Raw genomic sequence first — 25,149 nt, 5'->3', positions numbered from 1 at the left:
GTACTGCAGAGCACGACAAAAGCTTGAAAATTTTCAAGATGACCTACAATTGATGTTTCATCAAATTTTCTTTATTATATACCGTTATCATGCAGACATTAAAAAATCAATGATCTATCTCTTTGTTGGCGGTTTTAATAAAATTTGTTGTGTTACGATAACAAGACTGCACTAATAACGAAATAAAGAATGTGCAAACAGTCTTCTCTTAATGTCATACTAAAACCAAAACTAAAATAGTTTAAAACCTCTATGATGACAACTAATCAGCAATGATCGTGTGGAGAGTTAAAATAAACCAAAGAAATCAAGACTACAGTTTATTATTTATTGCAATAATGTATAAGAAATATAGCGTAGCAAAATAGACTCTAATGTATAGTATACATCTATATTTGGACATGACAGAATATAAATAAGTTTGGCAAATCATGCCGCATGACATCAGGTAATAAAACTGTTTCAGATGATTTACCCGACACTGCATAGAAGTCTCAAGTAATGTTAAGTAGGGACACAGATGAACTAAAGTAACACCAACTCCTTCAAATACACAAGAATATATTATACCAATGCAATGTGTAACTTGAAAAAAAGACTTATAAAACCGGAATTGTCTTATCTTAAATATAGAGCAGACAACTTGCTTTGAGCTATATATATGCACGGATTTTCATAATATCCGATAGTCTTCATAGAAGGGTATCAATAAATGATCACTTATAATTTCATAAATATACCGATAAATGCACATCTTACCCCTAAAGTATCTGCACATGCACAGTTCCCTTGAGAATCATGCATGCATGCTCATAAGGTTAGTAAATAGTATTATATAAGCACCAGAATGTATATGTTACAAAACCACCAGCCAATCATGTTGGATTTGTGTAGGTAGATAATAAACACTCTTGCACTACGAGGTCCGAGCTTGCACAGATGTGTAGAAGAGGATGTAAGCAGCTGAACTCTACAATATATATAAACAGGTTGAGTTACTGTATAGGTTTAATTTACAGCAAAGAGCATGTAGAGACAAAGAGCAAATGAAAAGAAATAGGCGCAAGCGCAGTACCTGCAGGAAGGATGTACACAGGAAGAAACTAGAGACATAAATTACCTTGTCAATATGGCCTTACCTTGATATCGCTGAAACTTCTTACAGTTGAAACCGTCTCATCGTTAAACTTGTGCCACTGGTTGGTAACTATACTCCGACAGAACGCAGTGTCTACAAGTAGATATTTTTAACGCTAGTGATGAAGCAGACAGCATGATCTATCATTTAGATGTATCCTACAAGAATATTTACTGTAATAAGAGCCGTGACTGTCTGTTCGAAAACACACAAAGAGCATTAGAAAAAAGATCACATCGCACAGGAGTCGAACCCAGATATCCGGTTTCCCAGCCAAGCGCGCTACCATCTCACCATTTGATTACCTTTTTGTATCTAGGAATAAGTGTGCACATACTTATGACACATGAATATATCTCACGTTACACGGGACTGCATACTTACAGTGACCTGAGTCTAGTGATCCATAGTGGTTCTACAATATAGAAATGTGAGATATTAGCAAGGTTGATGGATATGGAATGCACTGGAATATAGGAACTCAACTGTAACAACCGACTTCAGAAACTCAGTTAATCTGTTACTCACCACAACTCCGTAGAGTTTATAATCTTTGTGCTTCTCTTCTCCAACACCTTTTAGTTGCAAATGCTCAGGAAAGTCAATCATGTTTGTCTTCTTAGAGAAGTGAGAGCTGAATTGGTTGAACCTGTACAATATGCAATAGATTAAGTGATACAATAGTTTGAGTTATACAATAGTTTGAGTTATACAACAGTTTGAGTTATACAACAGTTTGAGTTATACAATAGTTTGAGTTATATAATAGTTTGAGTTATACAATAGTTTGAGTTATACAGTAGTTAGAGTTATACAATAGTTTGAGTTATATAATAGTTTGAATTACACAACAGTTTGAGTTATGCAATAGTTTGAGCTATATAATAGTTTGAGTTATATAATAGTTTGAGTTATATAATAGTTTTAGTTATACAATAGCTTGAGTTATATAATAGTTTGAGTTATATAATAGTTTTAGTTATACAATAGCTTGAGTTATATAATAGTTTGAGTTATATAATAGTTTGAGTTATACAATAGTTTGAGTTATACAATAGTATTAGTTATACAATAATTTGAGTTATACAAGAGTATCAGTTATACAATAGTATCAGTTATGTAATAGTTTGAGTTATACAATAGTTTGAGTTATACAATAGTTCGGGTTATACAATAGTTTGAGATATATAATAGTTTGAGTTATACAATAGTATTAGTTATACAATAGTATTAGTTATACAATAGTATTAGTTATACAATAGTATTAGTTATACAATAGTATTAGTTATACAATAATTTGAGTTATACAATAGTATCAGTTATACAATAGTATCAGTTATGTAATAGTTTGAGTTATACAATAGTTTGAGTTATACAATAGTTTGAGTTATATAATAGTTTGAGTTATACAATAGTTCGAGTTATACAGTAGTTTGAGTTATACAATAGTTCGAGTTATACAATAGTATTAGTTATACAATAGTATTAGTTGTACAATAATTTGAGTTATACAATAGTATCAGTTATACAATAGTATCAGTTATGTAATAGTTTGAGTTATACAATAGTTCGAGTTATACAATATTTCGAGTTATACAGTAGTTTGAGTTATACAATAGTTCGAGTTATACAATAGTATCAGTTGTACAATAATTTGAGTTATACAATAATATCAGTTATGTAATAGTTTGAGTTATACAATAGTTTGAGTTATACAATAGTTTGATTTATACAATAGTTCGAGTTATACAGTAGTTTGAGTTATACAATAGTATCAGTTATACAATAGTATCAGTTATGTAATAGTTTGAGTTATACAATAGTTTGAGTTATACCATAATATGGGACAAACATTAGTTTCAATTTTAAAAGTGCTTGAGTAGAGCAGTTGAAGTTATATGATGACATTAGTCCTATAGAGTAACTAGCCTCAGTACCAACCGTTTAAAGAAAATGATGAGAACATTGGGCAGGGTGTACAGTTCCAACTTGCGTACACTATGTTTCTTGTGACATTTACCACACTTATATCCATCTAACTCATCCACCCTCTGATACATCTCCAGACACTTGCTGAGAGATGTGCTGTAGGAAGTACGAATCTCCAGCGGTAGGAAAGTAAAGTGGTCAAACTTGTATGACTTCTCGTGACATGCTCTGCATTGTACAACCGACCTCTGCATTCCCTATACATCAATATATACATAAATTCATCAGTAAAAAAGCAAACAAGCAATAATTAAGACTTTACACAACAAAAACGCTTTGTCCAATCAGATTTCCAATAATAAAATTCTTTTGCGAATGTTTGAAGCTGTTCTCATATCTACACAGGGAATAACAGTCGTGTCAATGAAAATTTGAAATTGAAAGTTAGAAGTCAATGAAAATTTGAAGTTGAAAGTTAGAAGTCAATGAAAATTTGAAGCCTTAATGACTACAATCTATTTCATCCTACTCCTGGCAAAGTCAAGGTCACTACTTATTTGTGATGCTCCATGTAAAGTCTGGTTTCCATATGACAGCGCAATGATCGTGCGCGGCCCAGTGATCGTGCGCAATGCATTTCTTGGAACACGATGCAGTGTTTCCATATCGCGCGTAGGCGCCATGCTTTCATTGGACAGGGTGGATAATTTCCTCACTTTTTCGTAGGAGAGACACATTTCTTCAGAAAAAACAGCCATCCGTTGCGAAACTGCGCTGTCATATGAAAACCAGGCTTACTCATTCGTACGGGAGACCGATTTCTTCGGAGCCACAGCCCTCCGTTTGAATTGTGGGATAGGTTGAAAAGGTCTAGCGATGTATTGTGGGATACATCATCGCGCGCACCCATTGCAAGGATCCATTCTGTTGGATCCTTGCGATCAGCGTACGCACGTCGCGCGATCGTCGTGCGCTGACGTTTCCATATCACAGCTGGCCTACGCACGACGTCGTGTGCCTTGTTGCGCGCCTTGCGCTATCATATGGAAACCAGGCTTTATTATAATAACCAAACTACTGTTGATGCTTGCTTTGTAAGCAGTCTTTGCAACATGCTAACCTATTTATAAATCGCTAGATGATTACCCGGCATTGCACGGGTAATAAAATGTTTTTTGCATACAAAATATTTTTTCAACTGACTAAGTTTCTTCACTCAATGAATTTGAGTTACTCGACTAGTCTAAATCTTTACTATAATAAGATACATGTCCATCCATATGAAGCCAGAGTCAGGAAAAAGAGAGTGCCATGATCTCTTATGCAATCATGATCTCCAAGCGCGCTAGCTGAAGCGTGCTATTTTAACCAATTGGCATTAAAAAGTAGGTGTAATAAGTATGACGTGCACAATTATTCCATAGTATGGTTAGTTGGATGCGTGTTGTAGTGGATACCACAGCACGCTTGTCTACAGAACTGGAGATTCCGAGTTCAATACCAGAGCAAAACAGATTTTTCGCTTTTATTACTTTATTGCTTTATTTATAACTGGACACACAAACAACAGGCTGACAAACAAACGCTGCAATTTATATATATATACATATAGATAAATCAATTAAGTTCACTTCTACACTCTTCGAGTTCAATTCCCCTGTTTCACACTAATTGTATTTCTATACGAGCATATAAAAAACAACCTAATTTTAGATGTCTTTGAGTTGCAGCAGGTGGTTTGCGGCAGAAAACTTCTCAGAAAACACATTCACATGGTAAGAGCTAATTACTTAAAAGTGAACTGACAGATTAAAAGATTAATACATTACACAGTGGACCCCGCCATACGACATCGATTAGTTCCGGTGCTGGAGAGGGGTATAGAAACCCATAATGATTATTTAATGCAAACACCCCTGGTATAAAAGCTTTCAAATTTTATATACATATTGTACATGTATAAATTATATACAAGTACTGTGCATGTATATATTATATACAAGTACTGTGCATATTAAAAATTAGTAACCAAATAGTATACTAACCTTAGTAACTATAGTTACCTACAGTAACTATAGTTACCTACAGTAACTTAGTACAGTATAATTAGTAGTTATGATCTGCTTTTGATTATGATTCATTTTTAATGTTATCAATATTAGGACCCACAGCTAATGTATTAAAGTTATATATGTAGCTATATACAAATAGGAAATTGAAGTTTATAGTAAATATTCTATTAAACGCTAAAATGAACAATAGATTTTCACTTTCGATTATTTTTCACTAATTTTTGTTTCACTCAGACAATATCAAGCATTTACGAAACACAAATAATGCTAAACTGAAAGTGAGAGCACAAGCATCGTATCTCTTTCAGGTGTTGTGGGAGAGATTTCGGCGAATAGAATATTGGCAATATTGTGATTCCGACGTATGTAGCACACAAAACATCAGATTTGAATTTCGAGGGACATTTTCGTTGATGTTACATGGCGAAAAAAATGCAGTAACAAGGGGATGAACAACATCGTGTTCCACATAAGACAAAAAACCATAAAACAGGAACGCTGTAACCCGACAGTGCACAATATTAGCATATAACATTCCTAATAAGAGTTCCAATAATATTTGTTTGTAAATTTGAAAATGGACAGAAAGACTGTCCATTTCTACAAAATATTGACCTTAACATCTGCCTTGCCATATAATTACACTAAACTTATACAGTTTGTAAACTGGATTATTTAAAAATTGTCCGTCCAAAAATCTTATTCAAAAAAGCAGAGCAGGCATCGATAAGTTTTTAAAATATGACTCGTCAGAAAAGCTGATTTTTATGTACAATGTTTTTTTATTTTCAGTTTCCGTGAAGTAGGAAGCTATCAGCGACCGATATGACGACGCGAAAGCCGATTCTTTAACCAGCACTCGAAAACTAATACGAGACGTACAAAATGGAACACTCTTTGGATATGTGCGCGATGCGCCGCATTCTCGCTCCACATGCACAAATGATTGATCCGGTAAGTTGATGAACTGTTCACTGAACCGACATTCAAGGATGTTTGTGTGTGAAAAATCCGATGCAGATCGCGTATTATGTCTGCTTAGCAGAGGCTGCGCATGTTTTTAATAGCACTGTAGATCAAACCATTTTTCTATGATTTTGGCTGGACATATCTGAGTCCAGTGGCAAGGAAACCTCAGTGACTAGCGACACGCCCAGGTGCAGGGAGTAATTTAAGGTTGAATATCATTCCTGTCACCGTCAGTGGCATTTTGTGTTGAGAATTGTACTGCAACCTACTGTTTGCAGGTCAGGTCTTCTAGACCATTCTACCACTGATCTCTAAAAACTGTACACAACCATCATAATCTAAATCTGAGAATATTCCTCAAGTAGCATTGTCTTAAGACTTGTTTCATTGAATTTAAAATTAGGAAAAGGCTGACTCACAGCAAAAAGGGAGATGATAATGGAGTGATTTTCATCTCTATACTGCTGAGAAGCAATGACAGCTGCTTCTTTTTCAGGTGTCTTTGAAGAGATCTCTGGATGGGTCCGTTTTGCCAGATGCCCTTGCCTGTTCAAGTCTTCATGGAGAGTATCAAGGAGTGTGTTGAGAAACTCCTGGCTGTCCATTTGCTTGAAATGGTTGAAATCAGGTTTCTCTCCACCAAACACGTACTGTAAGGTACCAGAGTAAACACCATATGGTCAAACCTTGAAGGTTGACTTGCAATAAAATTCACATTACAGTTATTTAGTATCAGAAGATTCACCATGTCTTACTCTGTTGTGTTGTAGGTGCAAAATATGTGGAAATGTGATTACAAGCTCTTATAAGCTCAAAAATGAACAGTTAATCGCAGCCATCACGAAAACACCGTAGGTTGGAATCCCTGTCCAAAATGGCTCAAATAGCACGTAGTTGAACACTATGGCTTCTGTTTAAACTTTCATGTAACCTCATCCGTCAGAATATTTTCACAAATATACTTCACGCATTCAATAAAACCATGTCTAATTGTCCTTACGCGTCTGTTTCATCATCATTGTAATGCTGTCACTTTGAGCACTGATATCTCAAAACCTACCGTAAAAATTCGTTTAATCTTGAACACTCATCTAAAACCATTAGTGTCTGTCTGTCTGTCCATTGTCACAGGTTTTGAGACCTTTTTAAGTTTGCTGTTGAATTTAACTTGAGTCAACTATCCCTACTAACAGTTTGCAAGGGCACTGGCTAGTAGCCAATGGCTACTGGGTTTATATAAATATGATTAGAAGCTTCGCAGAACTATCTTCATAGTTTTCATTCCACTGTGGACAGTGCTTGTAATTTCCATTTTACACAATGCCAGCAGGTAGACCAAGTAACCCCATATGGGCTGATTTTGATAAAATATATGTGAACGACAAACTTTCATACATTGAATGCAAGTTTTGCAATGCAAAGGTCAGTGCTAAAGCTGATCGCATGAGAGGTCTGAGTTTGGTCTTGCTGGTCTGAGTCATTCTTGGTTATCATACGCATACATGTAACACATCCCCGTCTGTCAATAGTTTTTGCTATCCTTATGTCTGTCTTTGTCTTAAACCTGTATCTTTAGCTCGTGTGATACTTATGCTTTTCTCACCCTACACTTGTGCATAATACAAAATATATTATATCCGTAAAAAGTGTTATAATGTATACATATATAATATGCATCAATTTGCTGCAAGGAATGCTTGCCCTACTCTACAACTAATAACTATTACAGAATGATTAAAACATGTTATATAGAGCTGTAATATGAAGTAATACCAGATTAAGGCCAAACAAAACAGGCTGCAACAAAAAAAAGATTTTTCCGGTTTTGACCGAATCACCTGGTAAAAAACAGTTTTTCCCGGGACGGTTTTTACCGCTCCGTTTTTTACCAGTACAACCCTGCGATAAACATATAAATAAATACTACCGATTTAGAGTTCTAGTTGTCTAAAATAGACAAGACACGTTTCTCTATCACAACCTTTACCTATGGTCTGTCGAAACCTCAACTGTCAAGGCTACACCTCAATTTGTTTGTCTTCAGTGTAAAGGCGATGATGAGAAAACAATGAAAATCTTTCTTTATTAATCATTATTTTATTGATTTAGTTAATTATATATTTTAGGTTTTACTGTTTTATAATATGTATGGTAATCACCTCGGTGTAATTATCTACACTGTCTGTAGGTAAGCGTTTGAGCTGTGGAAGCAATAAAATAAAAGACAATGTATTCTCACAGGAATACTTGCTCTAGATAGCATACAACATACTTTGACACACGAAGCACTAGCTTTGACATACGAAGCACTAGCTTTGACATACGAAGCAACTGTTAAAAAAGGTCAACTTCCCATGTCAAGGTTGTTTGTATCTCATTACATATAGATTATAGTGCTACCCGACGTTGCCCGGCTAATAAAGAGTCTTTGGACAGAAAATTTATTTGTATTTAACATATAACAACATTTGCCCCTCTAACTTTCAATCTACATAATATTACGAGAGAAGTGTTTCGTGTAGTTGAAATAAATTAAGAGAGAAAATAAAAACAGCTGTAAAGGTTTTCAGACTTTGTCAAACAACTGTAACATTCAAACTTTATATCATGCGAAAAAGGTTTTGTGCAGGACAACTAAATTAAAAATATACAAAACAACTGTAAAGGTTTTCAAACAACTGTAAGTTTAAAATTTCATAACTTGAAAGTGTTTCATTGAAATAAATTAGAAGGAAAAATAAAACTATTAAGGTGTTTAAATGTAAAATCATTATATTCTATTTCGCTACCATTACTAAGAAAAATTATTTGGAAAATCAATAAAAAAATAGAAAAACAATTATATGATTTCAGTTCATTTCAGTGTTGGCATGTGAAAATTGACATGCCAACACTGCCAACATGCCAATTTTCGCATGCCAGTGTTGGCATGTGAAAATATCGCAGGCTATAGACGTACGTAGAGTGGTATAGAAACCCATAGTCATTATCCAATGCAAGATAATATAACAAAACAATGTACTATGTGGAAATTTACCTTCGAGACAGACGTGTAACATAAACGCTGAATCTAACTTAAATAAATTTAGCTTACTAAACACATTGAAAGAAGTTTTAGTATGTATTTTAGTAAACTTTAAACTTTTAACTAAATTTTTAATATTTATCCATTTGCGAATATTGCGAATCGTTTTTAACGGATACCGTATATACCGGATACCTCGCCATGGCGAGTTCAGCGATGTATATCTTTCAATGTAAGTGATCAGTACACAAATTGCTAAATTTTAAGTTCAAGATAAAGTATTGTTGATATCACAGAAGATTGTTGATTACAGAAGAAATTTGCCCTAACGAAAAAAAAAACGAAGCATTGCGTTGCATATACTTAGTTCCTAAAATATTTCTTAACAGAGGCATCGTAAAGCGTGGGAGCAATGCTAAAATAATAGCTATAGCTGGACACGCATACACACATACATACACACAAACTTAGAGAAATATACATATAGATATAAATATCAGTGCTCGTCTGTAGTCTGTCGTTAGTGTGTCCAGTTAGAGCGGGAAAGTTTTAGGAATGAAAAATCCACTTTACATTGTATTTGAACTCCATCCAGTTCTGCAGATAAGCACGCCTATAACTACGCGTCCAAGTTGCTACACTATGGAATAAATTGTGCACATAGCTATTACACCTGCCAATCATTCATGGCTTCACGCTTCAGTTTGAATGAGCTTAAGTTACTCAAATTAATTGGGTAAAGAAACTTAGCCGATGGCAACTAAATTTAGCAACCAATGCTAAACTTTCTGTGGCAAGGTTTTTCAACACTCGTGCAACACTGGGCATTCAGCAGTCTATACATATATTGTATATAAATCTAAATGTTTGTCTTTGGTTGGTCTTTTGTTTTCTGTCATCACTGTGTCCAGCTATAGCCATTAGAATCTAGCAATGAAAATTGCCTACCAAACTAGGATTGAACTCACGACCATTGCAATTGCAAGTATGCAAACAGACACACCTAACCACAAGGTTAAGTCGTTCATATCTGATTCAGCTCATCTGCGGTATCGCGATTAAAGCTAAATATGTACACTTTATTACGAATTAATGTTACCTTTTGAATTTGGTCTTCTTTTGAAATGTTTTAAAAAAGTCATTTTAAAATCCATTATTCTTTATTTGTAATCTTCAACTGTGGCATTTCAATTTCAAATGTTCCGTTACAGCGCAACCGTAATGGCACAATTTCAATCTTCAATTTCAGTTACTGCAAAGGGCAATCAGTAGAAATTGGAAAACTAAAAACTGTTCACACGAACATTCGCGAGTAGGAATTGCCTTTACATTCTCTCCCGGTTCGGTCTGACAAAGTACCATCATGTGATTCAATAATGTATTATATTTCGGTATCTCATTTTCATGTTTGTTTAAGTATCGACTATCGAGATGTACCAGTCAAGTCTTATTCAAAATTTTGATGGATAGCTTCTGCAGCAATAGCAACCTTTTTTACAGACACACTTCTATGTACTCTTTGTTATCATTAATCTATATATATTTCTCAAAGTTGGTATGTGTGTCGTTCTTGCTATAGCTATTAAAATCTTGGAATAAAGAATTCATATCGAAGAAGATTTGATCTAGGACCCTCCAGTTTGTCAGTCCGGCGCCTTACCGATTCAGTCACACAAGCTTGATGAAATCATTAGGCAATATATGTCGCTATATGGGAGCAAATAGGCTACCGCTTTCATTCACGACGCAAAGTTATGGCGTAACGTTATAAAAAGCAGCAGCTCTTATTAGTAAGCTTACTCAAATTATCCATTGGCAATGTGCCAGGCTAATAGCAAGTTGCTGGCAACTCTCAATACCTCTCATTGTTTATAAGCTGATTTTTAATACCCGGGCAACGCCAGATAGCACAGCTAGTTCAACATATTCGTAATTTTTATTTTGTTTCTTTTCCAGTTCGTTTTAATTGTATTAAAAATTAGTACTTTTGAATCGCAGTGCAAACACAGAATCTGGGGCAATTAGGGGCAATTACACAAACAGGCCCTGCGGCTGTGCTGATACGTGACTGCATCCTTTCCCTATAGAAAACATTAAGGGAATACAATTAGAATTATTTTTACAGATCAAATGTGTAGAGTAGAGATGAGTGTAGAAACCAACCTTAAAATCCTTGGGGATGATGTAGCGATATGAGCCACTCCAGAGACACTGAAGAAGGAGAGCGAACTCGGTGCTTACAGCTCCCTGTGTGCCCTTTTGACTTCGCCTACAACACCACTCACTTACAGAGACAGAGAGTGATTGAGACACAAATTTGACTTTACAGGTTCATAGTACCTAGTTAAAAGGCTTACCAACTAATAACATCGCTTTTTCTTAATAGTGTCAAAAAGGGAAGATAGTTGTAACGCGGAGTGACCAACTAGGCAAACTAGTCGGTTTTACACATAGAGCACCGACCTGTTGATGTCTTCAGGAAATAAATCCTCTTTGAAGTACTTGCACAGAGGTGTCGTATGACTGAGACACTGGAGGGCAGAGTTCATATAGCATGTGTTCCCCATGTTATAAAGCCCAGTCAAACCTGTAAGCACCACAAATGATCTAAGGTTATCTTTGAACATTCAGAATGCTTGCTATAAAATATTGTGTGAAAGCCGTTTACTAGCGCGCCTTATTTTTCCAAACAGAATGATTATATGAAAAAGGAAAACAGCAACGCAACAAGACGTAGCTACAAGACATAGGATACCATCACTGGTAGCTCTTGCCTGGCTGAGTGTTGCCATATTCTGGAGAAAAGTTTGCTAGCCTGCGGCTGTCCATCCTTACAAAGGGAGGATGGGAGGTAGCCCTTGGAGACTCTGGAACCTGAATCGCATTCACAGGCTTGCTTGATCTACCAGGAAAGCTTTAGAAAATAAAATTTTATCACAAACATTACAATAAACCGCTAGTGACTGAAGATGCTAAAATACTGTGTAGCCTTCATAAGTCTTGCCGAAGAGCGAGCTCGATCGCAACTCCAACAAACAACTAAAATGTTTTACGCTATTGAATGATGAATAGCAAAATTAGTTGAAGTTAAGGACGGTTCAACAAGACCCCGCGAGAGCTAGTTATACTCACTGGCTATATTCTTCAAGAGCACAGACATGACCTGCATTCTTTGTACAGAAATCTTTCATACATTTTATAGATGTAACGGAATATTTAACAAAAAAATTTAACACAAGAGCTTAACTGATTCATGACTGATGATGCTTGTTATAATCTAACATGTAGCAGAGAAAAATCAGTGTGAATCGATAGAGGTATGAAATTGTATCGATAGAGGTATGAAATTGTATCGATAGAGGTATGAAATTGTATCGAGAGGTATGAAATTGTATCGATAGAGGTATGAAATTGTATCCATAGAGGTATGAAATTGTATCGATAGAGGTATGAAATTGTATCGATAGAGGTATGAAATTGTATCGATAGAGGTATGAAATTGTATCCATAGAAATATGAAATTGTATCCATAGAGGTATGAAATTGTATCCATAGAGGCATGAAATTGACGGGAAGACAGCTCGAGCAACCATGAACAAACCCAATTAAAACAAGTGATAAGGTTGTCAAAAAAGCCATCTTATAATCATTTCAAGTGATTGGTGGTTCTTTGGCTACAGTTCAGGTATCAGTGAATGGATTAACAGATGCAGTAGCTTGAATCTCGCATTGCTATTGGAAAGACCAGCATATGAACACATTAAGACAAAAACTTGTACTTATGAAAAGCTGGATTTATAACAAATTTTACGAAAAAAGAATTTGAAAGCTAAAATGCCTCAAAGTATGAAAAGAGGCCTCAAGATTCAGGGAACGAGACTTTAACATCAGCAAACCACAGAAATCTCAAGTTTGATGAGACAAAAAATTCCTCTCAAATAACTAAATTTTCCTAAATGATAAGCCTAGGCTGATATAAACTTGGATAACCTATTAGGAAGCTTTGTCAAGGCTGTTAGGAGTTACGATTCCTTTCATGAATGCATTGAAAATATATTGTGTATATTTATCAGTGGATTTGTAGCCTATCCATTGCAGGTAAAGGTGCGCAATCACAACTCTCTCACTTTACTCAAGGTCTTTAGCCACTTTGCAGTGAAAACTTAGTATAAAACACATCAAATGCGCACTGAACTTATACACTACTGATAAACTTTCTAATTATGAATTAATTCCACTAATGTCCAAGTCTTCGCCTATGTTAAAAACAAAAAAATATTTGCCTGTGCATCTCATGGAATGCACTAGCATGAAATTTTCCTTCACACAAATAGAAAATTAAAAAGAATTGTCTATAAAAATTAGCTATTCTCAAATGTCATGTTTAAAGCCTATTAATTTATGCTCTGCTTTCAGGATAAAATACGCTTTTTAAACGAATTTTTTTTGATATAGCGCACCCTCAAGACCTTCAAGACATAACTTCCTGTTGCACGTAGACAGCGCTATACAAGCTATACCTGTCAAATGTAGCTGGAGGACTCTCCGTCGGGCTATCATCCAACTGGGTCAAGTTGGGAATAGAACTGAACTTCTTCATCTTACTCTTCGAGTGAATGGTTGACGATATTTCTCCATCGACTGCGAAGGTCGTTTCATCGGATTTCAGTCTGGTGGTTGATCTGATGGAACCTGAATAGCCTGTTGAAGAGTAACACTATGAGCTAAAGCCAACCAGTCATAGCTACTCGGATGATGAAAGGTAGCAGCTATGAAACCCTAGCGGTACATGGAATAATCACTATTTTCTGATGTTTACTGCAGGGTTAGGGATCTTTGGCTAATACGTTAACCCTTTGATCCCTGACTGCCGGTATTCCGGCATCCACATGGCTCTGTTTACAAATGCTGTTTCCAAGTAACAGCGTAACCAATCAAACTAATTCTAGCACAGAACATTAGACCAGAAATTGTACTTCCATTTATAACCTTTTTCAAATAATTTTATCTATTTACTTAGTTATAATAACAATTTTACTACAATGATGTCGGGAGAAAAATCGAAAGGACTCGTTTGTTGGTATGTCATGGATGATTGTGAAGTAGATGAAGAATTATATAATACTAGACATAATTTGGTGGATTATTTGAGTCATAAAACCACGATGACGTGTGCTCGATGAATATGATGCTAATGTAAAGACTTTAGAAGTTTCTAAAATTGTACAAACTTTCATGGTTTCATCCAGAAAAACCGTGGAAGACATTTTTTGATATTTGCTGACATTTGTTGTGTGTTGCTGGAGTTTTTTTTACCTGTGCTTTACCAAATATCATTGGATTATCAGCATATTTAGATATATTTAATCAAGGTTTCAAAACTTCCTATTGTTATAAAAATTTCCCAAATATACTGACACGAATTGACAAGGACAGCTAAGGCTCAAAGAGTTGAAGGTTTACTCGCGTCAACATTTAAAAGTTTATTTTCAGAAAATATAGACATTTTTCTATCATTTAGGATTTTGTTTGTTGTTTCAGGTGACCTGACTGTCAGGATATTTCAAGATTGAAAGCGACTAAAGTTGATCACAGTTAAAACACTCAAAAGAAAGACATCTCCAAAGACGTTGCCAATAATTGCACTTCCTGTTTGTTCCTCTCATTATGACATCGGCTATTGCGTTCAAGTCATAGTGTCACGTGTTTCTATCGACACATACTATATTCTATTTTGTATTTGCTTGAGACGGTTGGGATATAACTTCAAATGTAGCCTCAGATACCTTGCTATAGATGTCTCAAATATAGCCTCAAAATAAGTTGGTTAGAATTTGCCCCATTGCTTTCCTCTAAACGCTGGGTAAACATATGAATACCCATATACTCATATATTTGAAATCTCTAGGCATAACTAAAACAGATTGTTGAAAAACATTTCTTACTTCTTATGATGTACATTCGTTCAATATTTAAAATAGCTTATAAACAGTAGCAAGTTATGTGGTTAAAATTGGCTAAGTTTCTTTACTCAATGAATTTGAGTAACTTAAGCTAGTCATAATATTTACTATAATAAGAGATGTAACGAGTCAATTAATCGAACTCGCACATTCGGATGGATGTGAACCCAAGCGCACTACCACTAAACCATGCACAAACCTGCCATACTTAGGAATAATTGTGCATATAATCATTACACACCGTGATCTCTCACAGCGTACTGGACTGCGAGTGTGCTTATTTTAAACAATCGCTAGTAACTAGACAGACCAACAATGATACAAACGCTTGATCTTATACATATATATTTTATATGTATAGCATATGTATATTATATAGATATATATAGGCCTACATATATGCATACATATATACACAGATTTATATATATACAAGTATATTTACACATACATGTGTATATATACATATATACATACATATATACACATAGAAATACATATATACAGGTATATACATACGTACACATGTATACACATATATACACGTATATGCATATATACACGTATACATATATGTATGTATACACACGCGCATATATATATATACATATATATATACACACACAATATATATTATTGCAGCTTTGAAAAGATTGCAAGCAGGGAAGCAGTATAGAATCTCATTGTATCACCTTTATGAAAGCCATTCAAGTAATACTTGGTATAGCATAGAAGCACCTAATGCAATACAAAGGCCACTAACCTTTTAAAGATAGATAAGCAAAGCTAACTACAACCTAGTTAATGAACATGGACAGAACCAAATGCGATTCCGAGTACAGGAACAAAATAATCTATGCTGTTATTATTACGAATATATGTTATTAAAATGGACAAAGGCTGAACTCAAATCGTAGGCAAATTGTTCTACATACAACACGCTCTGATTAATAACTCCTGAAGTTTTCCAAACTAATTTGTAACAACAAATGAAGAGATAATTCAATTACTAAAAGAGAAGTTGATAGAAGTGCTGGTGGAGAGAGATGACAAATACCAAGCTAAACAAAGGAGATGCAGTAAGAACTGCTGTCTGTATTCAAGTTTAGTCAGATACTAGGTGATGATCCTCCATATTTCGCGATTACTCGGGACGGGTGACTCCCAGACCAGCCCGGCCTAATCCTGGGCTAAAAGTTTTTAATTTTATAAAAAACTAGATGAATGCCCGGCGCTGCCCGAGTAATAAAATTCTGCACATATAATTTATTTTTAATTACATTTAATAACAGTCACCATTCTAACTTTCAAACTTCATATAATGAGAAAAGTGTTTTGTGCAGTTTAAATAAAATAAGAAAAAAAAACACAGCTGTGAAGGCTTTTTAACTTTGTCAAACAACTGTAACTTTCACACTTCATATCATGAGATAAAAGTTTTATGCAGATCAAATAACTTAAAAAACAACATAAATCAACTATAAGTGTTTAAATGTAAATGCGAAATAATTAGCAAGTAACAGCTAAATTAAGTCTGTTTTGTCACGATTACAATACAAAAATGATTTGGTAGAAATACAATTACAACTGAGAAAACCAACTAAAAATCCTGAATACGTTGAACTAATGATAGCAATTCATGCATAGAAGTGTGTGTGTATTAAAAAGGTTGCTGTTCCACCAGGAGCTATCCATCAAGCCTCTGAATATGACGATACTGACACCTCTGGATACTGGATAAAAATGAGATATCAGACTGTCTTTGTTTAGTAGTTTGTCTGACTGAACGGAGATAATGTAGAGGCTATTCCTACTCAAAGTATTACAGTTGTCCGCTTGAAATGCATTAGCTTTGACCCCAATTTAGCAATTGAACCTCACGAAAAACCGGAAATAAAAATTTACAAAAACACTAAAAAGCCTCATGTTTCATAGAGTTACTAAAGTTCATAGAGTTTCAATTATTATGTCATTTAGCGTGTGCAATCGAGAAAAGGGTATACGGTATATGATGAGAGCTTTCCAGTGATAAGGACTGCATAGCTCAGCGGTTAAGTTTGTGGTTTTGAAACTTGCAGTTGCAATCACCGTGAGTACAATTCCAGCTTGCGGCGATCTTTTAACTCCAAGATTTTAATAGGAATAGCTGGACAGACTGACATCCAAACAGACGACGGGCAACTTTGAGATTTATATTTATAGATTATAAACTAACCCGGGCTAAAAGTTTACAATTTTATAAAAAATTATAAACTGCAAAATAGAAACTACAGTGTAATTAACTCATATATAATAATGTCAGATGTTCCTTTATTATAAGCATTTTCCTGTTTTTATCAAGTTCATTAGACAATCACTATGTTTCCATGGTGCGCAGTACTGCGAAGCAGCCCCCTCGAAGTCGAGGAGATTGTACGTTTCCATGCTGCGCAGTGGTTTTTAAGCAAATACCGCAAATTAGCCAGAGAAGAGAAATTGTATAAATCGAATCGCCTGATGGAGAAATAGAATCGATCACGGATACAGAACGTCATAAACGGTCTTTTTATGATTCTGTCGTCATTATACTTTTATTTACAATACACATTCACAAGGTTTTACAAACCTTAACACACTTTTTACATAGTAATATATTTTTAATAAGTATTTTTAAGTAATATATTATTTAAACGTTAATTTAGGACTTGCCACCTATTTTTCGAAAAGTGTTGGCATCGATAACAAAGTCCAGGAAAGTAATCACCTCATCATCCTCGTGAATGCAGACCATAATTAAATTTAGGTGAAAGAAGATCGGAAGAATAGTAAAAAAACAAGATTAGCAGGACAACCTTTGTACTAGTTTATGGCTCTCGAAGAATCCGTCTCCACGGCATGAGAGCTATGCGCAGCCACTGCGCAGTCGCTGTTTCCTTGCTGCGAATTTGCACTGGCTTCGCACTGATCAGTGCGCAGTGATTTCAGTGCGAAGACGCCGTTTCCATGATTCGGAGATAGCGCAACTCCGAAGCACTGCGCATCATGGAAACATAGTGATTATTAAGGGTAGAGAGCATTTAAGAGGCATGATGAAGGGGGTCACAAGCACTTTACGCGTAAAACTTAACAAAAAAGTAAAGGAAAATAGTGAACCACTGAGACTGCTCTTACAATGACGCTCACAGATGGATCTTACCTGGCCAAAGTATGATAGAGATTTAGGTATTATGTATTTTAATTGTTAGGATGCAGAGCGTCACAAGCACTTGACACTTTTACGCGTTACAAAACGTAACAAGAGAACAGGGAACCGTGATGACTGCTATCACATTAGTTCTCGAAGAAAGATCTCACTGAGCCAGAATATGAGACAGATTTATGTATTTTAGCTTTTTAAATTTATATTTTTTCCAATTTCCTTCTTTTTATTAATTTTATAATATTTTTTATATGTTCAGTACTTGTATGAAGAGCTGAAGCTGTATAAGCAGTGATTAGCAGGAACTCAACCAATAGCTTAGCAGTACTTGCCAAAGCAGTAAAACCATGCTCGAGGGTTGACCAATTTCCAGCCACTAGCAGGAAGATACATACACACTGTTATTGTGACCACACAAGAAGAACCTCATGATAGATGCATACCTTGGCCAAGACGACTAACAGCCTTGGCAGGTGCTTGATTCGGTGTCACAGATGGTGGGATGGTCGGCTCCAGTGTATCGTTGTAAACAGGTGCGCCAGTCGAATCAAGCTTCCTATGCAGGCCTAGAGGCATAAAGGAATAGGCAATGGACAGCAGCAACGGCAGCATCCGTGTGAAGGTCAACAAACTCAATCACAGTAACTTTATTGATTTTGCTAATAATTATAGTCTAAATAAGAATGGCCAAAATAGAGAGTTATTAAATGAGCACTGACCTTGAAAACCATAGAGCTATTAGGTATAACTGCTATACCATTGGAAATATAGGACAGATGCAACACGTGTTACAAAATCGACTAGCGTTGCCTATAGAACTATTCAGTAAAAACATAGAGCTGTCCATTGTCAGTCTCATAACTGTTAATTAGAAAACATTATGTATGAGATAATTGCTCTTGGGTCTCGCCCCTAATTATATTATCAAAATTTGGAAATTTTGGTGTCAAACCTTTAATTGATAAAGAGAAGCGATTAGAAATACAGCAGAAAAGATGGAGTTACCACAATAAAGCTACTCGGAACAATCCAATAATTTTTTGAACATAATTCAAAGAATAATTCAACATTAAGCCAATTTTTTAAACGATCGTCAAAACTTTCAAACACTGAATGCCACATTTATACAAATAAAAACACGAACCTGAAGGCAAGGAGGCAGATTCTGACTTCTTCCTGAGCAACTCGGCTGCATGCGCTTTTTCTTCCGCCATACGCTGCTCTTCCAATCTCGCTTGCTCTCGCTTGTGTTCCTCAGTAGCTTTCCTCTTCTTTTCCAGTTGGACTCTTTCTGCAGCTAACCTCTTTTCTTCCGCCAGTTTAGCCTTCTCTGAAGCTTTCTTCCGCTCTTCCAATTTGACCTTTTCTGCAGCTAACCTCTGCTCTTCTTCCAATTTAGCCTTCTCTGCAGCTTTCCTCTTTTCTTCTTCATGTCTGGCATTTACAGCAGCCAATCTCTGTTCTTCTGCTCTCGCTGCAGCCTGCCTCTTTTCTTCCGCTTCTTTGATCTTTTCTGCAGCTAACCTCTGTTCTTCTGCTAATTTTGCCTTTGCTTCAGCCTGTTTCTTTTCTTCTGCTTCTTTGGCCTTTTGTGCAGCCTGCCTTTCTTCTGCAGCTCTTGCCATATCAGAGAGCTCCATTGCCTTCCTATCAGAAACTTTTGAAGGACTTCGTTTAGCCATTCGGTTGTGTTCTTCAATAAGCTTCGACTGTTGCACAGCGCGCAACCTTGCTTCGGAGTTGCCTACTCTTGTCTCAGATGATGCCCCATGGCTATTTCCTCGCGTTTTGGTGTCATCGATTTCGAGCTCAGATAGCCTTTGCTCCCAGTCTTGAAGCTCTGGTTTGAGATTTCTGTCTACCTGCATACAAAAAGCCTCCAGCGGTTAGTATTTGCTCACAAAATTAGAACATCACAGATTTATGGAATCAGAATCAACTGAATGAAAATTCTTAGGCACAACGGTAGACTTAGGTTTCCTTTAAGAGGACAGTCTGGGCATATCAGCACTTCACACACCACAATTCAAACTATTTTAGGCTCAACCGAAATTGTTTACATAAACACGCTCAAGGACTAGATCTATCAGCCAATAGAATTACTTGTACCTGAGGAACAGTTTTGTGCTCCATTTGCACTTTCTTCATTTGCGCCAGGCGATGCTCCTGCGCCAACACCTCCTCTTCCATCTCTCGTTTCTTCTTCCTCAACTCCTCGAGAGAAGCCGACTCCGACTCTGTCTGCTTAATAAGCTCTGCCCATTTCGCTTTCTCTTCACTCATTTTCTCCAGCCTGCCAAAGCATGCATTCTCAACGGTCAACATAACATTTGCAGTGTACCGAATCAGACAAGCGTACAATGAGGCGGTCAGATGATGTGGCTGACAACGATCAACAGACAAACTCTCGTTAGCGACCATCTGTACATACAGCGTGATTTCCAACAAACAGTCCAAAATCTTTCAAACATTTAGTTTTGTAACCATAAGTAAGAATGCTGGTAGAAGTTAATCACAAAGCAAAGAAATAACTACAACATACAAACAATATCTAGTGACAATTCGAGTGAGTAGCGCTGGGTAAATATTACTTACTCTTACTTACCACTAAATATAGCGGTGTGCTTCTGTTACTTAGAGTAAGTTACGCTGGATATGTCTATCACTCACTCTGCTATTAAACCTATGCATTGCAGAGCCTGCACTTGTTTTACATGTGTCAAAAGTAAAATATTTATCGAAGCTCATGATTATTGAATTAATTTCAAACAATTTGAGCTTTGATATAATTTTTGTTTCATGTATTTGTTTTATGGCTATAAGTGATGATTTGAAATACGTATTTCTAAAGCTTTTGGCTTCTGGAATGAAATAGGCATAGTATAAGGTAATCTTACAAAAATATCAGCTCCAACATACGATGATTTCAACATACAATGCAACTACTGGATTAGATAAACTTAGTATATCCAGGTTTGGGCATACAGTCAAACATGGATAACTCGCCCTCAGATAGTTCGAATGCATGGTTAACTCAAATGGATTTGTTTGGTCCGTACCCACGCAATGATAAATTGATTCAGATAACTCGACCTTCACTTCATTAACTCGAACAGGTTTTTGCCCAAAGACTACCGAGACAGTTGTTATCACTGTTATCTCAAGTTATCCATGTTTGACTGTATATTATAAAACTTTGTAACCTACCAAAATTTTATTACTACAAAATACTTTTCATAAAACCCGCTTATATAACATGTAACAACATACAAATGGAGTTACTAAATTAAATCTAACCGTTTACAAATTCAGTTCAGTTAAACAGATAGAGCTCAACGTTACCTATTCCCATTGAAGGTTTGCATAGATTATTTATGGGGAGAGAGACGAGAGGGAGAGAGACGGGGGGAGAGAGACAAGGGGGAATAGAGACGAGGGGAAGAGAGAGGGTGGGAGAAAGAGGGTGGGAGAGAGAAGGTGGGAGAGAGAGTGGGAGAGATAGAGGGGGAAAAGAGAGGGGGGAGAGAGGGTGTGAAAGAGAGGGCGGGAGAGAGAGAGCGAGGGGGAGAGCGATGAGGGGGAGAGAGGGTGGGAGAGAGAGAGCGATGGGGGAGAGGGCGAGGGGGAGAGAGGGGGGGGGGGAAGAGAGAGGGGGGAGAGAGAAAAAAAGAGACAAGAGCGAAGAGAAAAAAGAGCTGAATAGAGAGGTGAAGAGACTCGGGCTGTAAAAGACTCACCTGGCTGCTGTCTCTATAATCATTCGGCTATTCTGCTCCCTAAGCTTCTCATGTAGTTCTTGAGGGCTGAGCTCACCACCAGATGGGCCAGTGCCTGCCTATTGCAGGCGAGCATACGAGAGTAACAAAATGATATTTACTCAAAATGCTATATTAAATGATCAGCGGCACACAACTCCAAACAACTAGTCGCAGTTCCTACCTAAAACTGTCAAATTACCTAAATTCCTAGAGCAATGTGATACTTCTTTGTCTAGCCTGATAGTCTAAGGTACTTACTTTGGTAGAGTGCATACCAGGCTTTAGAGTGCGGTCTATATTTGGAAATGAAGGAGAACCGCGCACCGGCACTGCTGCTGGTACAACTGGTTTGACAGTACCAACAGGAGCTGGAGCGGCAGCCGATGCGATAGTAGGTGGAACAGATGGAGGTTGCTTGCTCGCTTGAGGGGTTGAAAAATCAGTTGGCTGAACTGTGGAGAGTCTGCCCTGAATCACAGGCTTGTTAGCCCGAGAGAACGCAGGCATGGTGGCAGGCTGGGAAGGAGTTGGCTGAGACATCGGTGCCAGTTTTGGTTGTGGCGCAGGGGCTGGCCGTACCTCAGGAACTGGTTCCTCATCATCGGAGAAGTCAAAGTTATAATGTATGCTGTCCACTAAAAGTAAATAACAACAAGTCACTGCTATTGGTGAGACTTACTATCTACGCTTTCCACACTGCCTTGAAGAGTTGGAATGAAAAATCAACCAACATGCTTTGAGTTGTGTTATTGATTGCCCAACACGACACTGAGTTAAATGCATAACAAAAAATTTAAAAAAATGAACAACTTGATTTTATTCAAACTAGAAATAAGAGTTAGAAAAATAGTGCAGCTCAACCAAGTACCCTAGTTATTCACAAAAAAGTTGGCTACATAAATATAAAGACAGCACTTTACACTAGCCAAATCCCCAACATTGCACGGGTATTGAAAAAGCTTATAAACAGTGGCAGGTAATGTAGTTGCCATTGGCTAATTTGAGTAAGCTTGTATCCGTATTACAAAACTTACTAATATGAGCCATGAGAGCAAGCTTAAGTGACGTTGCGCGTAACGCAGAATGCTATGCGTATTTTAACCAAGATCATGACTCTTATCGCCCAATGAATCCATTGCATCCCATGTAGCTTAATGGGTTAGATTGTCACCTTGTGAATGGGAGATTCCGAGATCAAATCTTCTGTGATACAGATTTTTCTTTGCTGCCAAATTTAGATCAGCTGGACAGACACCGAACGACAAACTTTGAGTTTTATAGATTAGTCACTGGCTGGCACTGAAGCCTGTATGTCAAGTGTGCAAAATGTGAGGCGTTCAGATTGCAGTCACATACGCTTCACAACTTAAAAAAATACAGTAGTTTTCCCCTTGATTAGGTACATGATGACTTATAGTAACAGAACAAGTTTGAGCCAGTTGATAACATGTAGAGTCATGCATCATTAAAACCTTTAGCCTGAGATCTTTATAAATATTTTAACCCTTCCACTACCCCATGCGAGTTTATGCGAAATCTATGATTGACTGCCGTGGATGCATTTTTTGCGAATTGTACAGTGCATGTGTAGTAACTGAATATTATTGATTCGTGACAACATAACCAATGATCTTTGGTACTTCTATGGCATTGACAGTGATGTCCAAATAATTCTCTCAAAAATTACCTTATATTTGAGAATCAATTTATTATATTTGACCAGATATTTCCACCTCAAAAACATACATTTTTTTCTGACGCTCCATCTTCTTAGTTGTAATATGGCTTCCGCAAGCACCTCCCATGTTAGAAAAAGTACAATAGCTTCTGTTGATGAAATTACAGCCAATTCAGATTCTGACTTTAGCAATTACTCAGATCATGAAAGTGACAGCACTGACTCTGATGGTGGTAAAAGCATTAGTGTTGTAAAAGTAAGGAGCAATATAGAGGATTGTAGTCACTTCGTAGCAATCATAGTCACTTCATAGCAATCGTAGTCACTTGGTAGCAATCGTAGCTTCACACAGCTTTAGCTATGCATGATATATAGCTATATTAACCTTTTTTGCATGGTTCTGTTCGTTTACGTGTTGGCAACATAAAATATGTAGCAGAAACGTTCTAGATAATGTTTGTAATTAGAAAAATGGATACGTATCATGCAGCAAAATTAGCAATTTTTAGTAAAATGACTGGCAGTAGGCTGAAGGCTACATTTGTGGGATAACAGCGAAAGGGTTAGTGTTTTAAAGGTGCCTTAACCAATTGATGACCTTATAACTGATGCTCACGGTGCTAGTAAAAATGTTTTACGGATTCGTTGATAAATCATCAAAAGAGAAATTCATTAATCATTTACAGTTAAAAATGACAAGTAGAGGATAACTCCAAAATCATATAAACCTGGGACTAAGCGAATACTCATCACATACCCTATTCAACGATAGATATCTTTTAGATATTGTCCAGCGCACCTTTCTAAGATACGCTACTCCTAATTAGATAGATTTATGATACTTTCCATGCATACTCTAGAGAACGCATGAGGAATCTGAAAGCACCATAAAAGTACAACCGCCTAAACACTAGTACATGAAAACTGAGCCATTTATAAAATGTTCAAAGAGGGTGCGTGACAATGTATCTTTATAAATAACTCTATGCTTGTAAGCTATGATAACCAAATGATCTCCCTACGATAAAAGCAGTATATGCTAAAAAGATTTCATTGGATTCGTTCATGAGTCGTCGGAAAAGTAACTATTACCCAAGTTGGTCACATATCAGTGAAAGCTATTTGTACAAGATCAACTCGTCTAGTGCATTCACCAACATGTTTTTCTTTGGCATTTCGCCTCAAGTGCCTTCAGTGTATGTGTAGAAAATTAAAAACATTATCTTAATTACCAGTGACCTTTTATATATTGCATGTACAATTTTACATGCGGACATAGGCATTCAATAATTTAATCTCAATTTCAATATAGACATAGTGGGAAGCATAATGTCTAGCGGGTAATTATTTGGAGCTGATCTAAGGCTAGCACCCACATATGATAATTAACTGTAAAATGAAAGGTTAAATTGATAGCTGTCCGATATGAGAAAACACGC

The 25,149-nt window shown here is 36.4% G+C and overlaps 1 protein-coding gene across 1 annotated transcript in view; it reads right to left on the bottom strand.

Moving 5' to 3' along the window:
* Positions 1-314: 314 nt before the first annotated feature.
* LOC137396167 (ubiquitin carboxyl-terminal hydrolase 8-like) overlaps positions 315-25,149 on the bottom strand; it is a 59,624-nt gene continuing 34,789 nt past the window's right edge. The window contains exons 9-23 of the mRNA XM_068082318.1: positions 22,291-22,667; positions 22,012-22,109; positions 20,384-20,567; positions 19,419-20,136; positions 18,718-18,840; positions 13,654-13,834; positions 11,908-12,035; positions 11,597-11,720; positions 11,297-11,402; positions 6,528-6,758; positions 3,080-3,324; positions 1,667-1,787; positions 1,523-1,553; positions 1,140-1,231; positions 315-970 (exon numbers count right to left, since the gene is read on the bottom strand). Of these exons, the coding sequence (XP_067938419.1) occupies positions 917-970; positions 1,140-1,231; positions 1,523-1,553; positions 1,667-1,787; positions 3,080-3,324; positions 6,528-6,758; positions 11,297-11,402; positions 11,597-11,720; positions 11,908-12,035; positions 13,654-13,834; positions 18,718-18,840; positions 19,419-20,136; positions 20,384-20,567; positions 22,012-22,109; positions 22,291-22,667 (2,813 nt within the window). The 3' untranslated portion in view covers positions 315-916. The remainder of the gene's footprint in view (positions 971-1,139; positions 1,232-1,522; positions 1,554-1,666; positions 1,788-3,079; positions 3,325-6,527; positions 6,759-11,296; positions 11,403-11,596; positions 11,721-11,907; positions 12,036-13,653; positions 13,835-18,717; positions 18,841-19,418; positions 20,137-20,383; positions 20,568-22,011; positions 22,110-22,290; positions 22,668-25,149) is intronic.

This window comes from Watersipora subatra, chromosome 5 (assembly GCF_963576615.1).
Source record: "Watersipora subatra chromosome 5, tzWatSuba1.1, whole genome shotgun sequence".
NCBI lineage: Eukaryota > Metazoa > Bryozoa > Gymnolaemata > Cheilostomatida > Watersiporidae > Watersipora > Watersipora subatra.
This window is presented reverse-complemented; position numbering and strand designations above follow the sequence as displayed.